Genomic DNA, 22,214 nt, shown 5'->3' on the forward strand with positions numbered 1-22,214 from the left:
TTTTCCTTCAGAATGGATCATAACAAATGTATCAACATGGGTTTCTCACTGAATGACTTTTTATGATGTCTGGTTGGTCCTCAATGAAAATAGTGCCACTTAGATATCCAATATGGCCTCCATAAGAGCCTTCATGTTATCACTATTTCTGGCATCAACTATGACTGACATTACCAGAAATAGAAGAAACAAACTTTCTAATACTTCTGAAAGACTGCTAACAGAATTTCATCTAATTTGACAGAACCATCCTTTGCAGCAGGACCAATGCTTCAAACACAGCCAACATTACTTAAATAAAAAAGTTGCTATTACTAAAAACTAGAAAAGCTTTTAAGTAACTTCAAAATTGCTGAATAGAATTTGACCAAACTTGACAAAGACATTCTAGCATGAATTCCGTTACTGAAAACAATCAAATCTAACTCCATCGAACTGGAGAACCATTAATAAATGTAGAAAACCTTTAAATGACCTATCACAAGCCACTGAATAAAATTTGACCAAACAGAAGATATCCTGGCACGAAGACCTTTTCAATTTGTGTATATCGGTGATTCTCAAACTGTGTGCTGCGTCACCCTAGTGTGCCGCGAGAGATTTCAGGTGTACCTTGGGAGTTTTGAAAAATATTTAAAATTGCTTGCGTTTTGAAACCTTGAACATATCGAAAAATTAAATGGTAAATCAATGTCGCAAAAGTTAAAAAAGTAACATGAATAGTGCAATCAGTTCAAAAGCAATCTAAGTAATTCTGCCATTTGTGTCTTCGTGGTTTTGTGAGTTTGGATTTTCAGCATTGACTGAAATCAAATCGAAAAAGAGAGAGACTTCTTAAAATCGACGATGAAATGCGCGCTTGTTTGTCGACTTTTGGAGCCTCACTTCAATCTGATTTGCTCTCGAAAGCCTGCACATCCTTCACATTAAATTTAAAATTAAATATATATGTAAAAATAAATAAGTTCTTCACCACACAAATTGTTAAATCTTTTCAGGTGTGCCGTGAAAGTTTTAGATCTTTTTGGTGCACCGCAAGACAAAAAAATTTGAGAAACACTGGTGTATATAATGCAGCTTCACCATCAAATAGAGGTTTCTGCTAAAACCACTGAATAGATTTTGACCAAATTTAATATGTGTTCTGATATACCACTGTACAGTCTCTGTGCTATTACTCAAACTAAAATTACTTTTAGATGACTTCTTCAGTACTCAAAAATCCTATAGCCTGATGCATGGGGCCCCTCTAATTTCAGATCAGGATTGTCCTGTATTCTACAAGAGGTGCCCTTCGAGCTTGTCCAAAAAATAATCAAATTTGTCAGAGAAAACTTTGATAGTGCTGATGAAATGCAGAAATATATTTTCAAGATAATGACACACCTGCCATAACCCAGTGCAATCTGATTAAATTCAGATTGCCACTGACCTACATGAAAGGTGGAAATATGAAACAGTCATGATTGGAGCTGATGTAAAACTATCCTTTGGGCAGTTTAAATAGTTGTAATTAAAAGGCAAAGAGGTCGGGTATAAACTGGGTGACTGAAGGTTTTTTTGCAAAACACACCAAATTTTAAAAAATATGGTGGGGGAGAGGCAATTAATTGTTTGCACATACTGCAAACAACATATTGACATGTATTAGCTTGGTTCTGACCATGACTGGCTCAGAGAATCCAGCAGAGAACTTTGAACACCAGGATAATCCAGTCTCTAGTGAGTGTATTGATGAACACTAACACCTGCATTTTCTTCAAACCCCTATTGAATTTATAAGAGTAGCAATTTCAGTCAGGGTTGTGAATTATTTTAAGTCAACAGCCCTGGACCTGTGTCTAAATTTTTTTTCATTGAACACTTGTTCTTGTAAACTGCAGATTACAATTTGATGAAATTTGAAAGAAAACTTTCTTGCATGAAAATTTTTCAGACTTCTTTAAATCCAGATTCACCACCAAAATATAGTTATAGTTGCTGAAAAAAAAAATAAGGCTTACAAAATTACTTCTTCCAAACTGCTTAACTAAATTTTACCAGCTTTGACAGACAAATACAGATTTTTAAGTTTTAGACAAATGATGTCAATTCAGAAACTGATGTGGCCGTTGTTACCGAAAATAGAAAAACATTTAAATTACATCTTTTGAGCAATTGTTTTACAGACTTTATTGAAAGCATTCTGCTTTGAAGGGCTTTCCAATTGATAAAAATGATGCCATCCACCATAAAACATGACTGCTATTACTAAAAATACAGTTTTAAAAATATTTGAAGAAAGCATTGTGGTAATAATGGCTTTGAAATTTATACAAATGATTTTAACTTTCAATTAAAAATGACCACCATTGCCAAAACTGAAAATTCTCATAACTCATTCTGCCTCAGAGGTTTTTGTCATTTTCGCCTGAAATACGCATAGGAAAGACATTTGGGGGGCTATTTCTGAATAAATCGTAATACATCGGCTTTTTTCCATGAGACTAATGCCTAGTTGTAATAGAAACATCATTTTCCATTGGTTATTTTGCTTGCTGATGAGCAGAAGGGTAAAAGTTGGAGTTCTTCTTGTTGTTTTTTGTTTTTGTTAGGTTTTTTCTTCTTAATGGACCCATCATTTTCGTATGGAGACTGCTCTTTATTCCAAATGCCTACCTTATCCTAGTTTTTGCAAAGGTTCACCTGTCTGTTTGCAGTTCAGACTGGTCTGCCTTAGATCTGAGGCCAAAAGGTCTAAAATCCAGACACCAAATCGCATTCCGACCATGAGTGAATTTTGGGTGAAAAAAAAAAACGGGTCCAAAAACTTAGGTTTTTCCGTCTGTATTTTGTAGTGCATCTAGAACCTTTCAGATTATTTGGTATCATTTTAGAGCTGTATCTGTCTGCTTTTTTTGTAATACCACCCACGTTGGTGTATGACCTTGATGATGCAGAGCTGGAAAAAAGGGTACAGCCTCATCATACAGGTGGGATTGGGGCCAAATGAGTTAAATGACTTTTCTCTAAAACCATCAAAATTTTACTAAAAGTATTCTGGCATGAAGGACAGTTTTTTAAGGGGGTGGGACCAAAAATGATGCCATCGGATATGGATGAAGATATAGAAACCTTAAACAATTGTTTTCATAACAAATGCAATCAACAGCACTGGAAAAAATATCAGTAAAGCAAGCATCCTACAGACCCAGATTTCTTGGCTAAATACTCAATTAGGCAGATTTCAGCCAGGTGATCGGTACCATGTACTTGAACCCCTTGTTAACTCTAAACTAGTGAAGAGTAGGCATATGGGGAGTGGTGTTGGTATATGTGGTTTTGTCCCAGGAAAGCTTTGCTAAAACACAATAGTTGGGGTCCTCAAAATGTAATGTATCTTAGATGCAATTCTAATTAATTTATCCAAGGCTTTTCATGTCTCCATCAAGTTATTTTCATTTGCAAGGTAAGGGCTTATTGTAGGACACTTACTGAGCTATCTGTCAAATTAAAACAGGAAATTAAGATGCAGGGTGTCTTGAATGGTTAGACTGAAATTCAAAAAGGGATTCCTCAGGGTCATTCTTCAGACCATTACTCATTAATGTTTTTATCAATGAAAGCTTCAATTTTATTACACATGGCTTTTTATATAACTATGTCAATGATAACACATTGCCCAACATTATTATTGACTAGCTCACTGTGAACAAAATGCAAGCCAACCCTGAAAAGTTTCCAGCACAAGCTGTGGGTAGAAAGACATTCAAGCCTGTCCTAAACTGTGAAGGAATTGTTAAACTGCTTGGAGTTGACATTGACTATCAGCTACAGTTAGATTCACATATAAAAAATCTTTGCAGGAAGTTTTCAAGGCAGCTATCCATCATGAAATGTAATGGTCAGAAGCTTAACTTGACTCAGCAAACTGACAATCTTACATACCATTTATCCTTTCCAACTTCAGTTTCCATCCCCAACATGTGGGAAAAAATCTGCTGGATAGCCATTTTATGGAATGAGCTACCAAGTCACTTTAGAGAGCAGTCAAATCTTAATTCATTTAGATCATTATTTCTATCTTGGAATTGTAAAGACTGTAACAGTCATATCTATAAATAATAGTGCCATCCACTGCCATGATCATAAGATAATGTTTATGTTACCATTTTTTGTTTATTGGTTCTTGTCTTATGTACTTTCAAGTGCCCTATTGTTAGCTTCTTTTTTTAAGTACGGTATCAGCAGTATCGCAGCATACTTTTCGTCCTAATTTGGTGCTTCAGCAATAATTTAAATTAGTTTTACCAACAATTTGTTTTGTTGATATACTATATCATGGTTTTTGTTTATCCAGATACTGAAACTTTAAATCACTACCTTTAAAAATCCTTTGCTTGCTCGTGTTTCAAGTTATGTGCTATTATGTTTTGTCCAGTTGTTATATGTACATGTATTATGCTGTGTTTGTATGTCTTGCAAATCATGCTTGTTTTAATGACTATTGTTTTATGTAATGTTGGTTAAAATCTCATTAGAGCTTATGTTGAATTGTTGTTTTAAAATCATACTGACCATAAATAAATCTATCTTTCTTAGTATCTAGAGAAGTCATTTAACTACTGAAAGTATTGCAAGTGTATCCACTTAGCTATGCAAAGGGGGGAGAGGGTGCACAAATCTATGGGCTTCTGTGACAACAGTATTTTCCAACTTAAATTGATGCTTATGAAAAATACTTAAAACAGTTATCACATATGTTCACCCATAAGATGTATTATACTTGCTATGTATTTTTCTTACGGCTAAAAGAAAAGTTATCTGATATTGTGGCTGTGCCACTTGTGACAGTTAATACAGTATTTCCATATCATTCATGAAATACTTCAGTATATCTAGGTAGTCATAAAACAGATATCCTCTTTGTACTTTGACCACATGTGTGCTATATGTATTTTGTCCGTGAAAGTATAAATCCATGGAACATTCTGAAAAAGTTAAATGCAGTATGTCAGAGGTTCTTAACCCATGGGTAGCAACCCAAAACTGGGTCACCATGCTGTTTTGAGTGGGTCAACACAATCAACCTTAATTATTTGAAATTTCCTACTGAAGTGGGTTTTTTGTAGCATTTGGTTGGTCATGAGACTAACACCATAAACCTAATCTGGGTCGCCACCCATAAAGGTTATGAACTTTTGCCATATGTGATGCTTGATGCTGCTTCATTTAAAAGACAGAATAGACAAAGTTACAAAACAGACACGAAGTGAAGTTGCACAGATTTAATATGCCATAATTACTGGCTCTTTCAATTGAGGAACATAAATGGAAGCATTTTGAACCTGTCTTGTAAAAGACAAATCTTGCCACAAGACTTCTCAATGTGACTGTCTACAAGAGAAAATAAAAACCTCCTAGGTTAGAGAAGAAGACCATAAATCATGATTGATACTCATCTTGGAGACAAAGATCTACAATAAATACAAGAACTGAGGTTGTTGTTATTGCTTAGTGAACATCTCTGTGTCAAAAGATGAATGGAGAGCTGTGTTCTTTACTGTATAATTTTGCGATATATATCTATGAATCAAACATGACAATGTGCAGTGAAGCAAGTGAGATAAATTGGCGAAGCAATGTCAAGATCTTTTTGATCACTTTTTCAAGGCAGATGGAACAAATGAGGAACAATTACGAATCTAAATGTAAAAAGAATATAATTTTGGTTCTTCTTCATTGAAACCAAAAGCACACATTCTAATGCTGCTATATCTAGGGCGAAAAAACACAGAAAACTGTATGAAACCCTTGACTTATATGATAGTTGCATTCCCAAGAGTGGTCACATAACTCAAAATCATGTAATTAAAAAAAAAAATTGTTTCACTGCCTTTACTTTTCATTAAAATATAATTCAATTAACTGTAATGCCATTTATTTAGCCATTTATGAACCTAATTTTTTTGTTTTAGACAAATCAGTTTTAAGTTCTTACTATAAAAAATTAAAAAACAAAATCATATAAAATCACATTAATGCAAAATTCATGCAAGTCAGTGGATACCAGTACTTTGAAATATTTATATTATGGCAAATCAAATTGGGCAATAAAATTATTTGTTACTTTTTGCCCACTGCTGACCCAATGTTTAACAGTCCTCAAGAATTTGTCATATATGCCAGATATGTATGATACAATTGATTTCTATAACAGATTATTAATTGCCAATATAGGGCAATAGGAGTTTCTGCTGAGAAACCTTATATTCAGATTTAATGATTCTTTTAACTGAAACTCATACATGGGAATGGAACTTATCAACAGGTCTGAAATTATCTCCAGCCTTTTGTAAACAGTACAGTGTAACTTTTACCACAGGGAACTAGTTGTCAATCTCATGCATGTTAGGGCGTAGACCTTTCACATTCATGGGTCAATAGGGATACCAACCAAATATGTATGTTTTAGAATGAAAATAGAAATAAATAATGGAATATTCCCTATTTGAATTACAGTGTATTCAGCCACTGCATCTTTCTGCTGACATAAAGTCCAAACAGAGGTTCACAAGTACTGTGACAAAAACTTCACCCCAACAACTTGGATCATTCTGTTTCAGCCTTGTTTTCCAGCAACATCGCAGAGTCTGTGTTATAGCACACCTGACATATTCCCAGACAGTGTTGGGGTTTCTTTGAGACTTAAAGTTTTTTGAGGTACCTGGCCAAATGAACGTGATGTTCAAGTGAGAATAAGCTATTGTTTCATTATGAGTCTGTAGAAAATGACTGAAAATTAAAATCTGAATGAAAGAAGATAACATGTTTTTTATGCATTTAATATACTTACAAACAAAAATTATTTGGTAGACTTAGTATTGTCAGATCATATCTTAGAGATATTCCGTATTTCTAGCCACATTTAAAGATAATAAATAAGGATTGTCAGAGCATGCTGATAATTCCATTCTATAAATGACTGCAGAAGTTGACAAGCTGTGGATATATATCAGAGTTAACTTTTTATTGTAAAAGTAGGAAATGAAGGAAGGTGATCTAACTACAATTGCTTTTGATGTGTGTGTAAGTGGCATGTGGGGTTAAATTGCTGACAATTCCTCATATCTTGATCATTTTAGGGAAACAGGTATATAGATAACCCCTGCCAGCTCAGTGAAGGTTCAACCTCATATACATACAAAACTTGTTTCACTATAGCTGAGTCTGAATAACATAAACTTTTTATGTACATGTATTTGCAAAAGCTTTTTATTATTAAGAAAACCAATTTAAATCTTGTTGCTGCCTAGCAATCTTTTGCAGCTGGATTGCAAAGGGATATATAAACATGTTTTACAGAGTATGTCAAAATACAAACAAAATCAGGGATGGCATCAGAACATGCCAGGAAATTAAATTGGTGATAAAATAGATCACTCAGTCTACTGCAAATCAGGGAAGTCTCCATTTCAAGATGTGCCCTTCATGTGTGGTTGTGTATTTTCAATCATATCCCCATTTTGAAATTTGCGCACTCATGTTGTTGTATTCTAGTTTTAATACCTACAAACTATCAAAAATGAAAGTGATCTTTCAGACTTGTTTTAAATCTTAAAGTATTAAGAAATTCTACAAAAATTCTTTTTTTGTTTATTCAAAATATTTGAAACCCCATTAGCACCATTTTTTTTTTGCTGCAAATTTTGCCATTCCTCCCATCTAAATGAACTTTGAAAGAAAGGAAAAGTTAATTTAAACACCATCATTCCCTCCCAAGTGTCCAAAGAATGATGGATTTGACATTTCCTTCTTAAACTTCCGATATCATCCTTAAATTCCAAACAGAACTTACTAAATTAATTGATTTTTGGCTGAAGGAAATGGATAATGGACATGTGACTGGGATTGTTTTCCTTGACTTCAAGAAAGCCTTTGATCTTGTTGATCATGAAATTCTGCTGCAAAAGTTGAACTGTTACAGGTTTGACAATCCTTCTATAAACTGGTTTAGGTCATACCTAAACCAAAGGTCTCAACAAGTAAGCATTGGCAATATTAGCTCTCAGACTCACACAATTCATTCAGGTGTCCCTCAAGGTTCAGTGTCCCTCAAGGTTCAGTTTTGGGCCCTATCCTCTTCCTTATCTATATCAATGATCTACCATTAAATAATGAATCCACAAAATTACAGACTTGATTGCAGACAATGCAACCTTTTACACATCTAGTTCTGATACTGAAGTTATCCAAATGAGATTAAATTCAGACCTTATTAGAGTCCAGAACTGGGCACAACAAAATAGGATGGTAATTAGTGAAGGTAAAACAAAATGTATGATTTTGGGGACATCACAAAAGCTACACAAGTCAGGGAACCCAGAACTATCTCTTGCAATAAATAATCATCCATTAGAAAATGTCAAACATGAAAAGCTTGAAAGTGATACCGAAGATAATAATTTTTTATGGAATTACCATATTGATAAGCTTTGTAAAACACTCGTCCAAAATTGCCCTACTCAGCAGAATCAAGAAATATTTATCTATGGAAACTCAAAATCTATACTACAAGTCATATATTCTTCCAACAATGGATTATTGTTCAGATGTATGGGGAAGCTGCTAAATAATTGAGCTAGACAGGATTTATAAACTTACGAGCAGCATGCATAATTTTAGATGCTTCTGTTGATCATCCCTCAAAAGCATTATTTACAGAACTCAAATGGTTCACAATATATGACAGGATAGATTTAAAAATCACAAGGCAGTTCTTTTATATAAATGTCTACACCAGGAACTGCACCAGAGTATCTTCAGGACTTATTCAGGATCTTTTCAACACAATACCAGTTGAGATCAATATTACATGGAAACCTTCTAGCACCAAAACCAAGAACTGAGCAATTTAAAAAGAGCTTCCAATACTCTGGTACAGTTCTGTGGAACAAGCTTCCACTACATGTAAAATCTGCTGAAAATATTAGAGTATTTTAAGAAGAGATATCATGAGTTTGTATGTGCTCCTAATAGATAATGCAGTTTAGCATTTTAATACTAAACATGTTAAAATAAATAGTAATTATTGATATCTTTATATAATGTGCATTTTTATACTCTCCTTAAGAGGGCCTCAAGGGAGAATAATCCCTGACTAATGGGTAAATAAATAAAGCATTATTGTTTTTATTTTTATTATTATTATTATTATTATTATTATAAACCATAGACAGGGTTTAAGATCAAATGAATATTAAATTGATTTGATAGTTTCTTTGCATACATTCTGCCTGGCACAGATTATAGTCCTGATGTGTCCAGATTGATGGCATTTCTGATGCTCCAGGGGTCTTTCTGCTATGCAGTGTCAACATTCATAATTAATTACATCACATTATATAACACAGATTGAATAGCATCATTTTTTGGTGTTGTGTGCTTAGTTGTGAGGGAATATGGCTTGTGTGTGCAGGCAAGGCAATGGGTGCTGTTTACCCACAGACCTGGGTTCAAATCTCTGTAGAGTATGAATTAAAAGTTCTCTAACCTGCATCATAGTATTATTTGTATTAAATATTAAATGTGCCTACGATTATCAAACATTCTTCTATAGAATCCAGGGATAGCACTTTTTGCTGTCTGGTGTGTGTGTGTGTGTGTGTGTGTGTGTGTGTGTGTGTGTATATATATATATATATATATATATATATATATATATATATATATATATATGGTCCAGTATAAAAATAGTGCCTATATAACCACAACAATAGTCACCTGGGAAAATATTATGGCTACTTTTCCTAAATGGCTGGTCATTTTGCATATTGTTTGGTGGGAGGGGCAGAGTTACCCAATGTCGTTTTCAGTACATGGTGGGATATACATGGCTGGTATATTTGCTGGAAAAACAACTCAGGAAAACAACAGGAAGAACCACCATACTACAGAAAGAGACTGACAAAATTACTCACATACTCACTTAGCCAGGACACAAACCCATGCAGGCAGAGGTGAAATGCAAGAGTGATCAGTAAGGCAAGCACCATTATAAGACCACTATCACACAGAGCCCCAATATTGACATTGTGTTTTCGCCTGAACACTTATTATGTATAACTGGTCAAACATTTGTGCTGCAGAGTTTCATACTTTGCATAGGGTTTAATTTTTGAAGAATTTCTTCCTTTGGCTATCTTCGTTATTTAAAATAAAAAAAATACCTTGCATATCTTGCATACTGTTAAAAGAACTTTTAATTCCCTTTATTTTGGTGTATGAATGATGGGTGTCATTTCGGTTATGGATTATACAGCTTGACCTTACTTCAGAACACCTATCAAAAACCTGCTGTCTGCACTTGGTCATTTTTACTTCCTGGACTTCAAAGGTAAACTGTTTAAAAATGAGTCAATAATTTCTTAAACATTTATATATTTTGTAGTTTATTCATTACACTTTCAATGCTGGTATTACCTGCTTTGGCAAAATGTTTTCCATGTTTTAATAACTGCTAAAGTTAGTGTGCTTGGGACTTGTTTGAGCACATTTTTCAACCATATGGAAGCAGCCATTTGGTTCAGCTTTGTACTTAACTTTTGCACATTTTGCACAAGTACAATATATAAAGAAATTTCAGCCACAATACATGCAAGTAGCATAGAGGTATGCCAAGATTTTTCCACTGTGCATGTTACAAATGTAAAAAACTTCACTTTATACCTGTCACTCTGTCAGAAATTAATATCTTTTGGAGTGACATCTAAACAGAAATAGAGCACAGCTGATATCCAGTATGGTCACCATGGCAGACATCTTGAAAGTTTGTTTTTGTTGTTTCTCTGAAATAGAATGTCATTTCAGCATAAGGGTTTTCATCATTAAATTTCTTGTAATGTCTTATAGTAAATAAATTAAAATAGTGCTACTACTCTTAAATGGAAAGTCTTTTTGACATGGGGTTTTCATTAGAAGAGTTCTTACATTGTCTAGTGGTCTTAAATTAATACAAATCAAATTGAGCCTCTACAGTGTAACCCTGCTATAACACAATGGGTCCACAAAAAGGTATTGTACTATGTATTGAACTGTGCTGTAACCAGTCAAGTCATTTAGCTGAAGAAAATGATGCATGCATCAAATAAATGCCTCATGGACAGTTATCTTCTTAAATGACTGCATATTAAATGTTGTTGTTGTTGTTGTGGGGTTTAACACCATTTTTCAGCACATGATAGGCTATACATAGCGGCCAGTATTAATGGTGGAGGAAGAACCAGGGAAAACCCCGGAAAGAACCACTGACCCACGAGAAGCTACTGGCAAGCTTTCTCACATACACTCATTGGCTGAATCCGAGACTCAAACCGCCACAGACAGAGGTGAGATGGCAGTGATCCGTAACAAAGAGCGCTTTAGACCACTTGGCCACTCGGGGCCCCTGCATATTAAATGAGAAATACACATGTAGTGAAGATTGCAGATATAATATTTTACTTTATCAAGAGAACTCCAAGTGAAAGATATATATATATACATATATTATATATATATATATATATATATATATATATATATATATATATATATATATATATATATATATATCCCCATTTGCATGAGAGTAAATCTGTAATAATTCCATCAAAAATAAGCACACAGAAGTATAATCTTAAGTAATTCTGTCACAGATCATTGTCTCTGAATTCAATACAAAAAAAATAATAGCAAAATTATGTGAGGAAGATGAAGTACATTTATGATTCAGTTAGTGTGCGTTTGTAAGTCCCAAAGTCAGTAACAGTGCTTGTATAAATTTCATACTGTTTGAATTTCTCTACTGCGAATCAGAATACTTTATTTTTTAATTTTTTAAAATGATTGATTTTCAGCTGCTCTTCCATTCTCACATGTTCAGCTCGTGAATACCTAAATCTTGAGATAATTATGTTTGGTTAACACTAGACATAATCCTGTCAAGGGCTTCAAGCTTATCTTTAACAGTAAAATATTTACATTATTATGTGCCACTATCTATCATAAATACCCATTAATTAAAACTTTGAGATCTATTTCTTTTAGCTACTACAGCAAGAATAATTATTAATCAACAATTGGTATTTTTCTAGGGAAAGGATTCACTGATTGTGTGCCAATTTAACAGCACCACCAATCCACTTGGCTTTCAGTTCTTTGATATTTTGTAAATCATTGGCCCTAATTTGAACATCATTTAGCTGTGGGATTTACTTTGATGATTAGTAGTGGCTTTTATTAATTGATTTTAAGTTCAAGTGAGAATGTTAAAGTTTTTTTTTTAACCACCACATTGTTTGGTGCTTGGTTGTGTATTCAGTTTAAAGAGAAAACATGTCAGCTATATTTTGAACAACAATTGTACGCAGAATGCATTGAATATAAACACAAAGAAGACTTACTGGCTTTTTTGCTCATGGATCATTCATAATAAGATTAACACTTATGAGCCAACATCTTTCAACAGTAAAGTAAGATCGAAGTGCAGTGATCGACTATTGGCACTTTTGAAATGAAGGTTCACAAATAAAAATATTTAACAACTTTATTCATATAAAGAAAGATGCAATCATTAGACTTTTTTCTTCAAGAAGACAACACATCTTGCTGAATTTGTTTTAGCTCAAAATTTCCAAGCAGTTGGTGAAATTATTGTAAAATTTCAGGAGCCTGCATGCACAATCATGTTCTATTCAGATTCAAACACAAATACGATTTCTTCCCCAAAATTATAATAAAACTTTGACACATTAGTTTTTATACTTTGAAAATAAAAATAATTTTTTCATTTGCAAAACATTTATAAAATTTCCAGAGCCATGCCACGATCATGTCATATCAATGCTATAATGTAGTATGCTATTGTTGGGTTTCTCTGTATATAGCCATCATAGTGGTCATCTTGAAAATATTATTATCGTAGCTCCTTTCCAAGCAGATAGCTATATCAGCAGGAAGTTTTCACAAGTAGACATTTTATGATATACATTGTGACCCCACTATAGCATGCTTCGTTATAACATGAATTCAGATATAACTCGGTCGTGGTGTGGCTCCCGAAATTTCATATACATGTATTTTTCTTGTACACAAAAAAAAATCTTTCTTAAAAGTACAAAATAATGTAAAAATGTATTATCATTTTGGGGAAGAGATCACATATGAATATTACAAGATGATCATTGCATGGCTCCTTTATATGTATTTTTCTTGTACACAAAAAAGTAGTTTTCTCTTCTTAAAAGTACAAAAAATAACTTATAAAAAGTTTATTCTGGGATCATGTAGGGCTTTGCCAGTGTCGCAGACTTGGATTTTGTTTCCTTATTAGCAGCAATATATACCATCTGGCGATTTTTTTAATTTATTGGCGACGTTGTTATCTGTTTAAACTTGTATATACAACCATTGGTTTGGAGTGTAGAAATTCAGAGGCCCCATGAAAGAAAGCCGCAAACTAGATATAAAATGTGCTGAAATTTATCTATTATTACATAAACAATTCTTTGTCCATATTGACAAACCATCTAAATAATGCATTGTTATATCATAACCCGCTTATCTTGACATCTAGCATGAGTACTGTATGTTGTGAAATATCCGCTTTTTTGTTATTTACATTTCTGGTAACAGAGATCAGCCAGATGAGGCATTATCTCATAATCTATCTTTTGTCGGATTTTTGTCTGCTCGCTAGTAATTAATATATTCACAAAGACTGACATTCGTATGTGGATAGTCAGCAAAATTCCTCTTCTTTTCACTCAGAATTAAATCCCTCAGAACACTCACATTTTCTGCAATAATCCCTGTCATCAGACCAGAACACCTGCATCTCTATCGTATGTTGACCCTTTGTTAAATTTCTGACACATGTGTGGAAGGCATCATCACTCTGCTACCACAAATGTTATTTAAAAAAACACATCTTACTTATTGGTTTATTCAATAGGCAGGAAGAAACAGTAACTAGACTAGTCCAAATGACAGCCAATTCCTTTTTAAAAATGTACTCACATAAATAGTTTGCTGAAATTTCAAAGGAAACACATTACCTTTGAAGCACTGATTGTTATGAAAATCAGCTCAGCAATTAAAAAAAAACACCCTTATTAATCATGCAGTACAATTATTTGATGTTGCTGCCACAATAAGAAATGGGCATTTGTTTGGTTCTCCAAAGCTGGCCTTTAGCGGTGACTTCAATAATGCATGCGCCCTTCATCAAAGAAAGCCGACTACAATCTTCATTAAAAACAAAGAACTTTTTTTGAAGGGAAGTCGGTACCAAACTTAAATAAAAGCAATGGAATCTGATGAATTTTTGCACTTTCCAACGTGACTGGAACATGTTAACTGTGCCACGAAAGTTTCCTTTTTGCAGGGAGAAAAGGTTGATGCTTACGAATGCTACCAACAATGGCTTAAAACACAAACTAACTTTTACCGACTTGGAACGTACTAAAAAGTAAATGTGCTTCGTCATTTGTTACATGATTGTGTTATGTTTTTCCACTGAATTCAGACCAATATGACCTGTGACAAAATTATTGAATATTTTAAATCTGTGTGTGCATATTTTCAATGGAATCACTTGTATTGTGGATTCATTGTATATGATGAGATTTGCAGGTGAGTACACGGTGTTAATACTCTATTTATGCTATACATTAGACGTTTATATATAAACAGTATTCACATATATGTACCAATTTGTGGTTCTTGAAATCAAGTAAACTATTATATATGCCTTCTCTGTTTTCACTACAGGTGTATTCTCATTTAATATGCATCAGTTTAAGATGGTAACTGTGCTGATGAAGCACATGTTTTACCACCTGCATTTATTACCTACACCCCACAATTTTTTTGGTTACATGCATTATTTTCTTCAGCTAACTGGCCTGGTTGCTTAAAACATGGTTCAGACTATAACACGGTCTGGTTCTATGGCTCCCAAGTACCGTGTTAATGTGGGGGTCACACTGTATGTACATACTTGGCTTAATGAAAATGGTATATCAATTACACCCAATATAGCAATAACTTCTACTATCATGAAAGTTTTGCTGTTGCTACTCCCTCTGAATGGGGCATGTACCTACTTGGTTCTGAATGAAAGTGGTGCTGATCTGACATCCAGTATGTCCACCACAGCAGCAAATATAAAATATTTGTTACTGCTGAAGAATATCAGAGATCGTTTCAACACTCAGTACTCAAATGGAAGAAATGATCTTACCTTGAGATTCATCAAAATTCTTTTTGCTCAGTAGACCATCCTTTGATGGCCTCTTGTTTAATATATGTGGTTTTGAATTTTTGTGCATGTGTGGATGATTTCTGCAAATGCTTAGCTTACCAGCTGGTTTTGTTTAGAAGTATATTATATTCATCAAAGTAAACAGGATCAGAATTGTATTTCCAGTCATTTTCTTCAGGCTTGAAACTAGATAATGTATTCTCAATTGTACAGCATCACTTACTTTGGTGACATGTACTAACCCCATTTGGATCCACCAAACCCACTCTTTGAGTGTCCAAAAAATGTAAATTGGTATGCGATTATAATGTAGTCCATAAGCATTATGTGGACAGCCAAGAAAATTGATGAAACACACAAGAGAGTCAGACCTTCCATAGCAGTCACCACCCATTAACAATAGCATCTGATATCCATGCATTGTCTGATTGTCCCAACTTTTTCTTTCCCCTTAGATTTCACCTCCTTTTGATGGCCAAAGTTTTATTATCCCTAAATTTTTATTAGTAAAGAAATGTTGCACTTTGCTCTTCTTTTGTGCATGCCTAAGTTAAATTGTGTATGCTAACAATGATTGAACATGGCAGTTCTTTGTATTTTTCAGAATCAAGAAGTATATCAGATCTAGCTGATGAATCCATCAGAGCACAGCTGAAACCAGTTGTTGATACATTCCATGACCTTGATCAGCTTCTTCAGTCCATTCGGAATGGTATCAAAATAGGCATTACCTGGTCTCATATAAGTGTCTTTGAAAAGCAAAGGGACCTTCAGCTGTGGTCAAGGAGTTATATAGAGGCAATGGCCTGTACACTGAAAAACTTTAAGAAGCAAGCAGAAGGAGGAAACCTGTTATTCTCAACTACATTTGACCAAGGCAAAGATTGGTTCAAGAATTACCTCATAGAGCTGTGTGTAGTTCTTGGCTGGGATTTAAACAAAAAGAACCCAGGTACATCAAGAATAGAAGTTGTCGCCCAATGTAATATTTATTGACTAATTTTTGGCTTTGAGGGAATGCTTTACTTTTTGTCACTAATAATAATTTGTGTTTCTGACAAGTTACATTCTGTATTTAGCTTTTCTGTTCTTCTATCTAAATCTGTAAAGGGACATTAACTCGAATTATAATCTTGAGAGGAAATTAAGAGTGGTTACCTTCTTGTATATAACTTGACATATAATATTTAGCACTTAAACTTTAAAATAATCATTACAGGTAATTGCATAAATATTTTTCTCAATATTTTATGAATTTTTTTCATCAGTGCCCTGTTCAAATACAAAGAGAAGAAAAGACGTAAAACATTTATAATTTAGATTACATGTATTTGCCCATGATCATAAAAGCAATATGGTTATTACTGTTTGCAATCATTTCTTTGATCTTGTTTAATGTAGTATTACCTGAATCCTCCAAGCCATCTGTTTTCTCATTGCTTTTGTTCAGTTGATTGCTGAATTGACACCATTACACTAAACTCCCCAGAATAATATTTGATCTTTATCACTTCAGAAAGTCCTCAACTAGTAGTGACATATTTCAAAGTAAATTCACAAAATAAGAGGTTCCTATTAAACCCACTTATCCTTGTTTAGAGATGGTGCCATAGATCTTTCAATTGTTAGGTTATTTTTGTCTTGCCTTTGCTCTGAGAGCCTTTACCAGGGTGATGGGTGTAACAGTAGCTGGCTTGAGGGCTTTAGGGGTCAATATTTTGACAACTGGTTGATAAACAGTGCCCTCTGATGTGTTTTAAAAAGGGATCTGTAACTCTCAAAGGCTACACTGACATGTCTGGGACTAATCCCCAAGCACGAGAAGTTACAGCTGACCCCGTTTCTATCAACCAGACAAGATGTTGTGTTATTATTGCTATGGACAACACATTGGTCATGATGTATTGCAGACATCATAGGGGTACGCCTGTTCCTTCTCTTTGATTGGAAGTCTGGAACCTCTTCTGCTGGACAGTGTCTGAGAAGATCACTTTCAGAGTCTGCCACATTGTGGGCAAGAGAAATATTCCAGGTGTATTTAAAGCGGATTTCAGACGGGTTTTTTAAGCGCTTTCTGCCTAAACCATTACAAATCTGCTTCAGATTTCTATTAAACTGCCTTATGATTCTTAGACATTACTTGGAATCAATGATAATATTCACAATAATTTAAAATGTGTTATTTTGACAGACATTATCAAATAAGACTTAGGTTTTTCTTGTCCTCGTTTTCTTTCATTGCATACAAAACCAAATCCATGATGACATCACTTAAGTCTTTTTCATTTTACTGAAAAGTTTGGTGAGATTTCACAAATATTTCGAATAAAACTTTCATTGAAAATGTGAGATCTCACTAAAATTTCACTGAAATATTAAAAATTTTGATTATATAGTATTTTACTGAAGTTTCAGTACTTTTTCAGACATTTTAGAAGGTTTCAAATTAATAATAGATATGAATTAAACAGGACTTTATTAACCAAGATGATATTCAGTTTGCATGAAAACATATACAGATGTTGTAATTATATGACATCCAAGACATGAGACATGGTGGTTAATAATAATAATAATAATAATACTAATAATAATAATGACTTTATTTAGAGAAGGTAACTCAGTTAGTTACAGAACTAATCTACCTTGAGGCCTTCTATCTGTTATGTACAATATATACAAAATCTGGCTTGACACTAAATAATTGATTTTACAAATGAATGTATCAAGCCTGGAACATATGCACAAGCATCTGTGAACACATAAACATATATAAAATATTAAATATTAATCTTCATTGAAAAATTCAGCTGTGAAAATAATGCAAAATTACAGAAAAGCATCCATTTGAGACATTGATTATTAAAAGAAGAAATGCTAGGAACCTGCCTTATGTCACTTGTACTGCAGACTTGATTTTTGATTAATGTACAAACTATGATGCTCTTGTGGTCCCTTGACTTAAGTCTTGTTCCATAAGCACTGTGACATATGTTTATCATGATATAATTACTCTTACTTTACACTGAATTTTAACACACCTAGAATATTTTGATAATAAACACAATAATGCCTCACGAAATTCAAAGATGATTATATGTGTGGGCCAAGAACATTCCGCAAAGATATAACTATCTTTGATAGACATGGGTATTTGGCAACAATTCCCACCAGTGATCTAAACGTTGTCCCTCCTTAAATTCATTCTGGAAGTTAATCAGTTTTGAGTTATATAACTTTGAAATCATCCTGGTTCAATGCCTTGTCCTACTTAGCATGTTAGTCGCTACTGTAAAGCTCTTTATGGCACAAAAAGCAAAATACTAGTCCTGGTATTCAGTTTTCATACAGATTGACTAATTACATTCCCATCAACTTTGCATTCAAGCTATTCTTATTGCCGCACATTTTTCAAATGGTTATTCAATCTTGTATCCCGCTTGAAAAGTCGAATTGCCATGTTTAGCAAGCATGCTCATTCCCATCAGTTTCCGTTACGCAATGATTAGTTGGGCAAGTACAAAATTTTGACCAGTCAGAAAGCTCTTTACAGCAATCATTTTTTTAATAATAAACAGAACAAATACTTATTCGAAAGTTCATTGCAGAATGGGACTGGATAGAACATTATTTTTTAAAAAAAGTTTCGGAGATGATATTTTAAAAAGGGTCCATATCAAGTAAAATTAGATTCAGGTCAGGAGAAAAGCAAACTTCTGATTTAAAACGGAAAACAAGAAAATTTGTTTGAGGGCAGTTAGATCTTCATCCTTCCACATTAGCTACACTGACATGTACATGTACTCTAACTCCCACCAATATTTCTGTTTGAATCAGATAGTTTAAGTTATTAAGTCTTCAGAGAGTATTTTCCATGATGCTGTAATACATGAGTCTGCTTTCCATATGGAATAAAGTGCTTATGGATTAAAGTTGCAACTTTATTCAATATGGAATTTTCACTTGCTGTGAAGTACTTATGGAATTGATATGTAATAAATTGTCTGATTCCATAAGTGTTTTAGTCCATATCTATTCCATATGTATTCCTGAAGTATTCCATACGGAATCCATGAGAAATTTCTGTACAGGTATTATTGAGTGCATTTGCAATTTCAAACTAAGTCCTGAAGTACATCAAGTTCAGGAGACAACATCTAAGGTCTATGATGTCAAGTAGAGAATCTTTTATGCTTAGAGAAGTTGCAAACATGTTAATCCTAGCTGTCCCTTTATAAGAACTTTGGCTTATTTTCCTCACTTCATTTTTTAAGATAAACATAGTTCAGTTTCTGATATCAACTGCTGTAGGGTAACCCTTTCCAACACTCTCTAATTTAGGAAGAGCCCAGCCATAGCACACCTGATCAGATATTTAGAGCTGTAAAGATCAGTGTCTTGCTTGCTGATGCCTAGACTGAATGTCTTGTGTGTCTTGTGGTCTCTAACTAAAAACTACTATGTACGCTTGAAAGAAGCCACTATGTAAGCTTGAAAGAAGTTTCTTTTGGGAACCTTACCCATAAGATTGTTTTCGTGCTCTCCTTAGCATCAACAACACAAAGGAACAATCATTATGCCCAATCTTCAGAACCAAGCTTTCCTAGCAATAATAGTTTTCATTTGTTTCTCTGCTCCCGAGTGTGATCTCTAGTCTGAGTTTGTATTTATGCTAGGGATGATTAAAAAAGACTTTTATGTCCAGTCATATCTTTATGTTTTTATTTGGCAATTTCTTAATGGGGAAAGAAGCATCTTTTCTTTCTCCTTAAGGGCTCAGCTGATATTTCAGCTTCCATCATTTCAATATGGATGAACTTAACTATCAAGAGAGTCCCTTACAAAGAGGAATCTTTCATTCATGAAGATCAAAGCCCATGATTTTTGAGCCATTGCTACCTCAAGGGCTTATGTAACTTATACGTCTTTGGAGGATATCTGAAGTCCACTTATTGACATTCTCACATGACCATCACTTTTTTCCTTTGCACCTTAGCTTAACGATAATACAAGCATATTTTCTTTGGGGCCAGTAGCCGTAGCTCAGAAAGTGGTCCATATGGTTACCATCCAGTAGAAGTCTACACATCTACAGTGAGGATGAGTATTACTTTATTTTTCTTCACAGTTAGGTTGTTCACCTGTGCAGTAGCAACAGTTACATATTACTGATATTAAAAAGTAATGGGGGTAGGGCAGATTAATTTTTATGATGTAATACTTACATGTTTCTATTGCCATATTCACACCTCTGATCCAGCAATGATATCCCACTAAAGGCTATGTCCTGAAAAGAATCAGAATTAATTTGCATCGGCAAGATAACGGGTTGGACTTCATAAATTTATGGAGTCACTTTATGAGAGGATGAATTCTCATCACATATTAAAGAGTATTTTCCGTCTGTAAAAGAGCAAGCTACGCAATTGCAACAGCTAAATATTACATTATTAAAAATTTGTTTGACCCACTTTCCCAAATAGTCCTTACCTTTGACCCTATTACATTTTTGCTTTATTCGTTCCTCCTATTTGATATAAGTTGAACATTCCTGACTCATTTTCCATTCCAGCCCTCCCAGTTGGAAAAGAAAACAACATGAAACTCAGCAGTTCGCACAGAATCATACATATAGCAAAGAAGTTATTTTGTGACCTTGTGTTCATTTGGATAAGTGCCACTTTTTGCACCATGGAGAATGCAGTTTTTCTTGGGTGATGTAATTAAATAATGCAGTTTTTCTTGGTTGATGTAACTAAATAATGCAGTTTTGCTGTATTTCACTCAAGTGACTGCAATTAAAAGTGTTGTTTATATTTTTGTAGATGGTGTATGGCAAGATCTGGAGAAGAACATGTCACGTGTATTTGGGATGGCATCTGAGGCTGTGTGCAAGACTCTCAGAGGAATATGTCAGCTTTTGCTCTGCAGGGACACTGTTACTCTTGCTGACCTTCTCCTAAAGTCTCATGAAGTCATGATAGGTAATTTTGCCAGGTGTTTCAGCTCTGTTTCATGCTTTTCATTGGACCTTTTAATTATTTCTTTTATGGATATAATGAAGTTCATACAGCAATTGCCTTTGCAGTTGACCTCATAAATTCCTGCCATTGCAAAAAATATTATACAAGATTACTGTAGTTTCTGGTATGTAAGGTTCTATCTTTACCTGCCTATACAAGTTTAAAAAATTGTAAAATATGCATAGAAAAGATCTTTGGGTTTTCATTAGGTGTTAACATTGTATGTATCTTGCACTTATGTACTGAAAGCATTATACATAAATATTCATAGATATATACTCTTTTAATGTACACTGTATATGGTCCAAGCTATCTATTTAATGGTCAGTTATGTAAAAAATCAATGGCTGGCTAATGGAATAGTTACTTAAACTTGTAGCTGTAGGATTTTAGCCAGTATATTGGTATACTGTGGTAAGATCCTGCAGGTACATGTACTGTACTAAGAATAATAATGATAATAAATGATTTTATTTAAGGGAGGTAGCTCAGTTACAGAACTAATCTCCCTTTAGGCCTTCTAGGAGTTTTGTTCAATTTACACAGTATTATACAAAATGATTTGACAAAGTTGGCATCTGTGAACACATAAACATAAATAAAATGCAAAATATCCTGTATTGAAAAATTCAACTATGAAAAAGATACATTAGCAGAGAAAAACAGAAGGTATTTAAAGTACACCTCTCCCTCGATAACTCGCACACAATGGGGTCCAAAAACATAGATCACACTGTTGTGCGCGAGTTGTAGAGGAAGAGGTGTACTATGAATACAAGAGCTCAGGTTATCAAGACACCTCCATGAAAACATGAAATGACGCCATCCTTGATGGACATTGAGAAAACTACCGGGGGTGGGGGGCAAATGGTCTGTTTAATGGCTGAATGCTTATTTTAAAATTGTGT

General features: G+C 34.0%; 1 protein-coding gene across 1 annotated transcript in view; it reads left to right on the forward strand.

Annotated features, from left to right (window-relative positions):
- LOC149782241 (uncharacterized) overlaps positions 1-22,214 on the forward strand; it is an 85,085-nt gene that overhangs the window by 44,606 nt on the left and 18,265 nt on the right. The window contains exons 2-3 of the mRNA XM_089935096.1: positions 15,888-16,235; positions 21,109-21,267. Of these exons, the coding sequence (XP_089791222.1) occupies positions 15,888-16,235; positions 21,109-21,267 (507 nt within the window). The remainder of the gene's footprint in view (positions 1-15,887; positions 16,236-21,108; positions 21,268-22,214) is intronic.

Source organism: Sinohyriopsis cumingii, chromosome 15 (assembly GCF_028554795.1).
Source record: "Sinohyriopsis cumingii isolate HCF-2022 chromosome 15, ASM2855479v2, whole genome shotgun sequence".
Classification (NCBI taxonomy): domain Eukaryota; kingdom Metazoa; phylum Mollusca; class Bivalvia; order Unionida; family Unionidae; genus Sinohyriopsis; species Sinohyriopsis cumingii.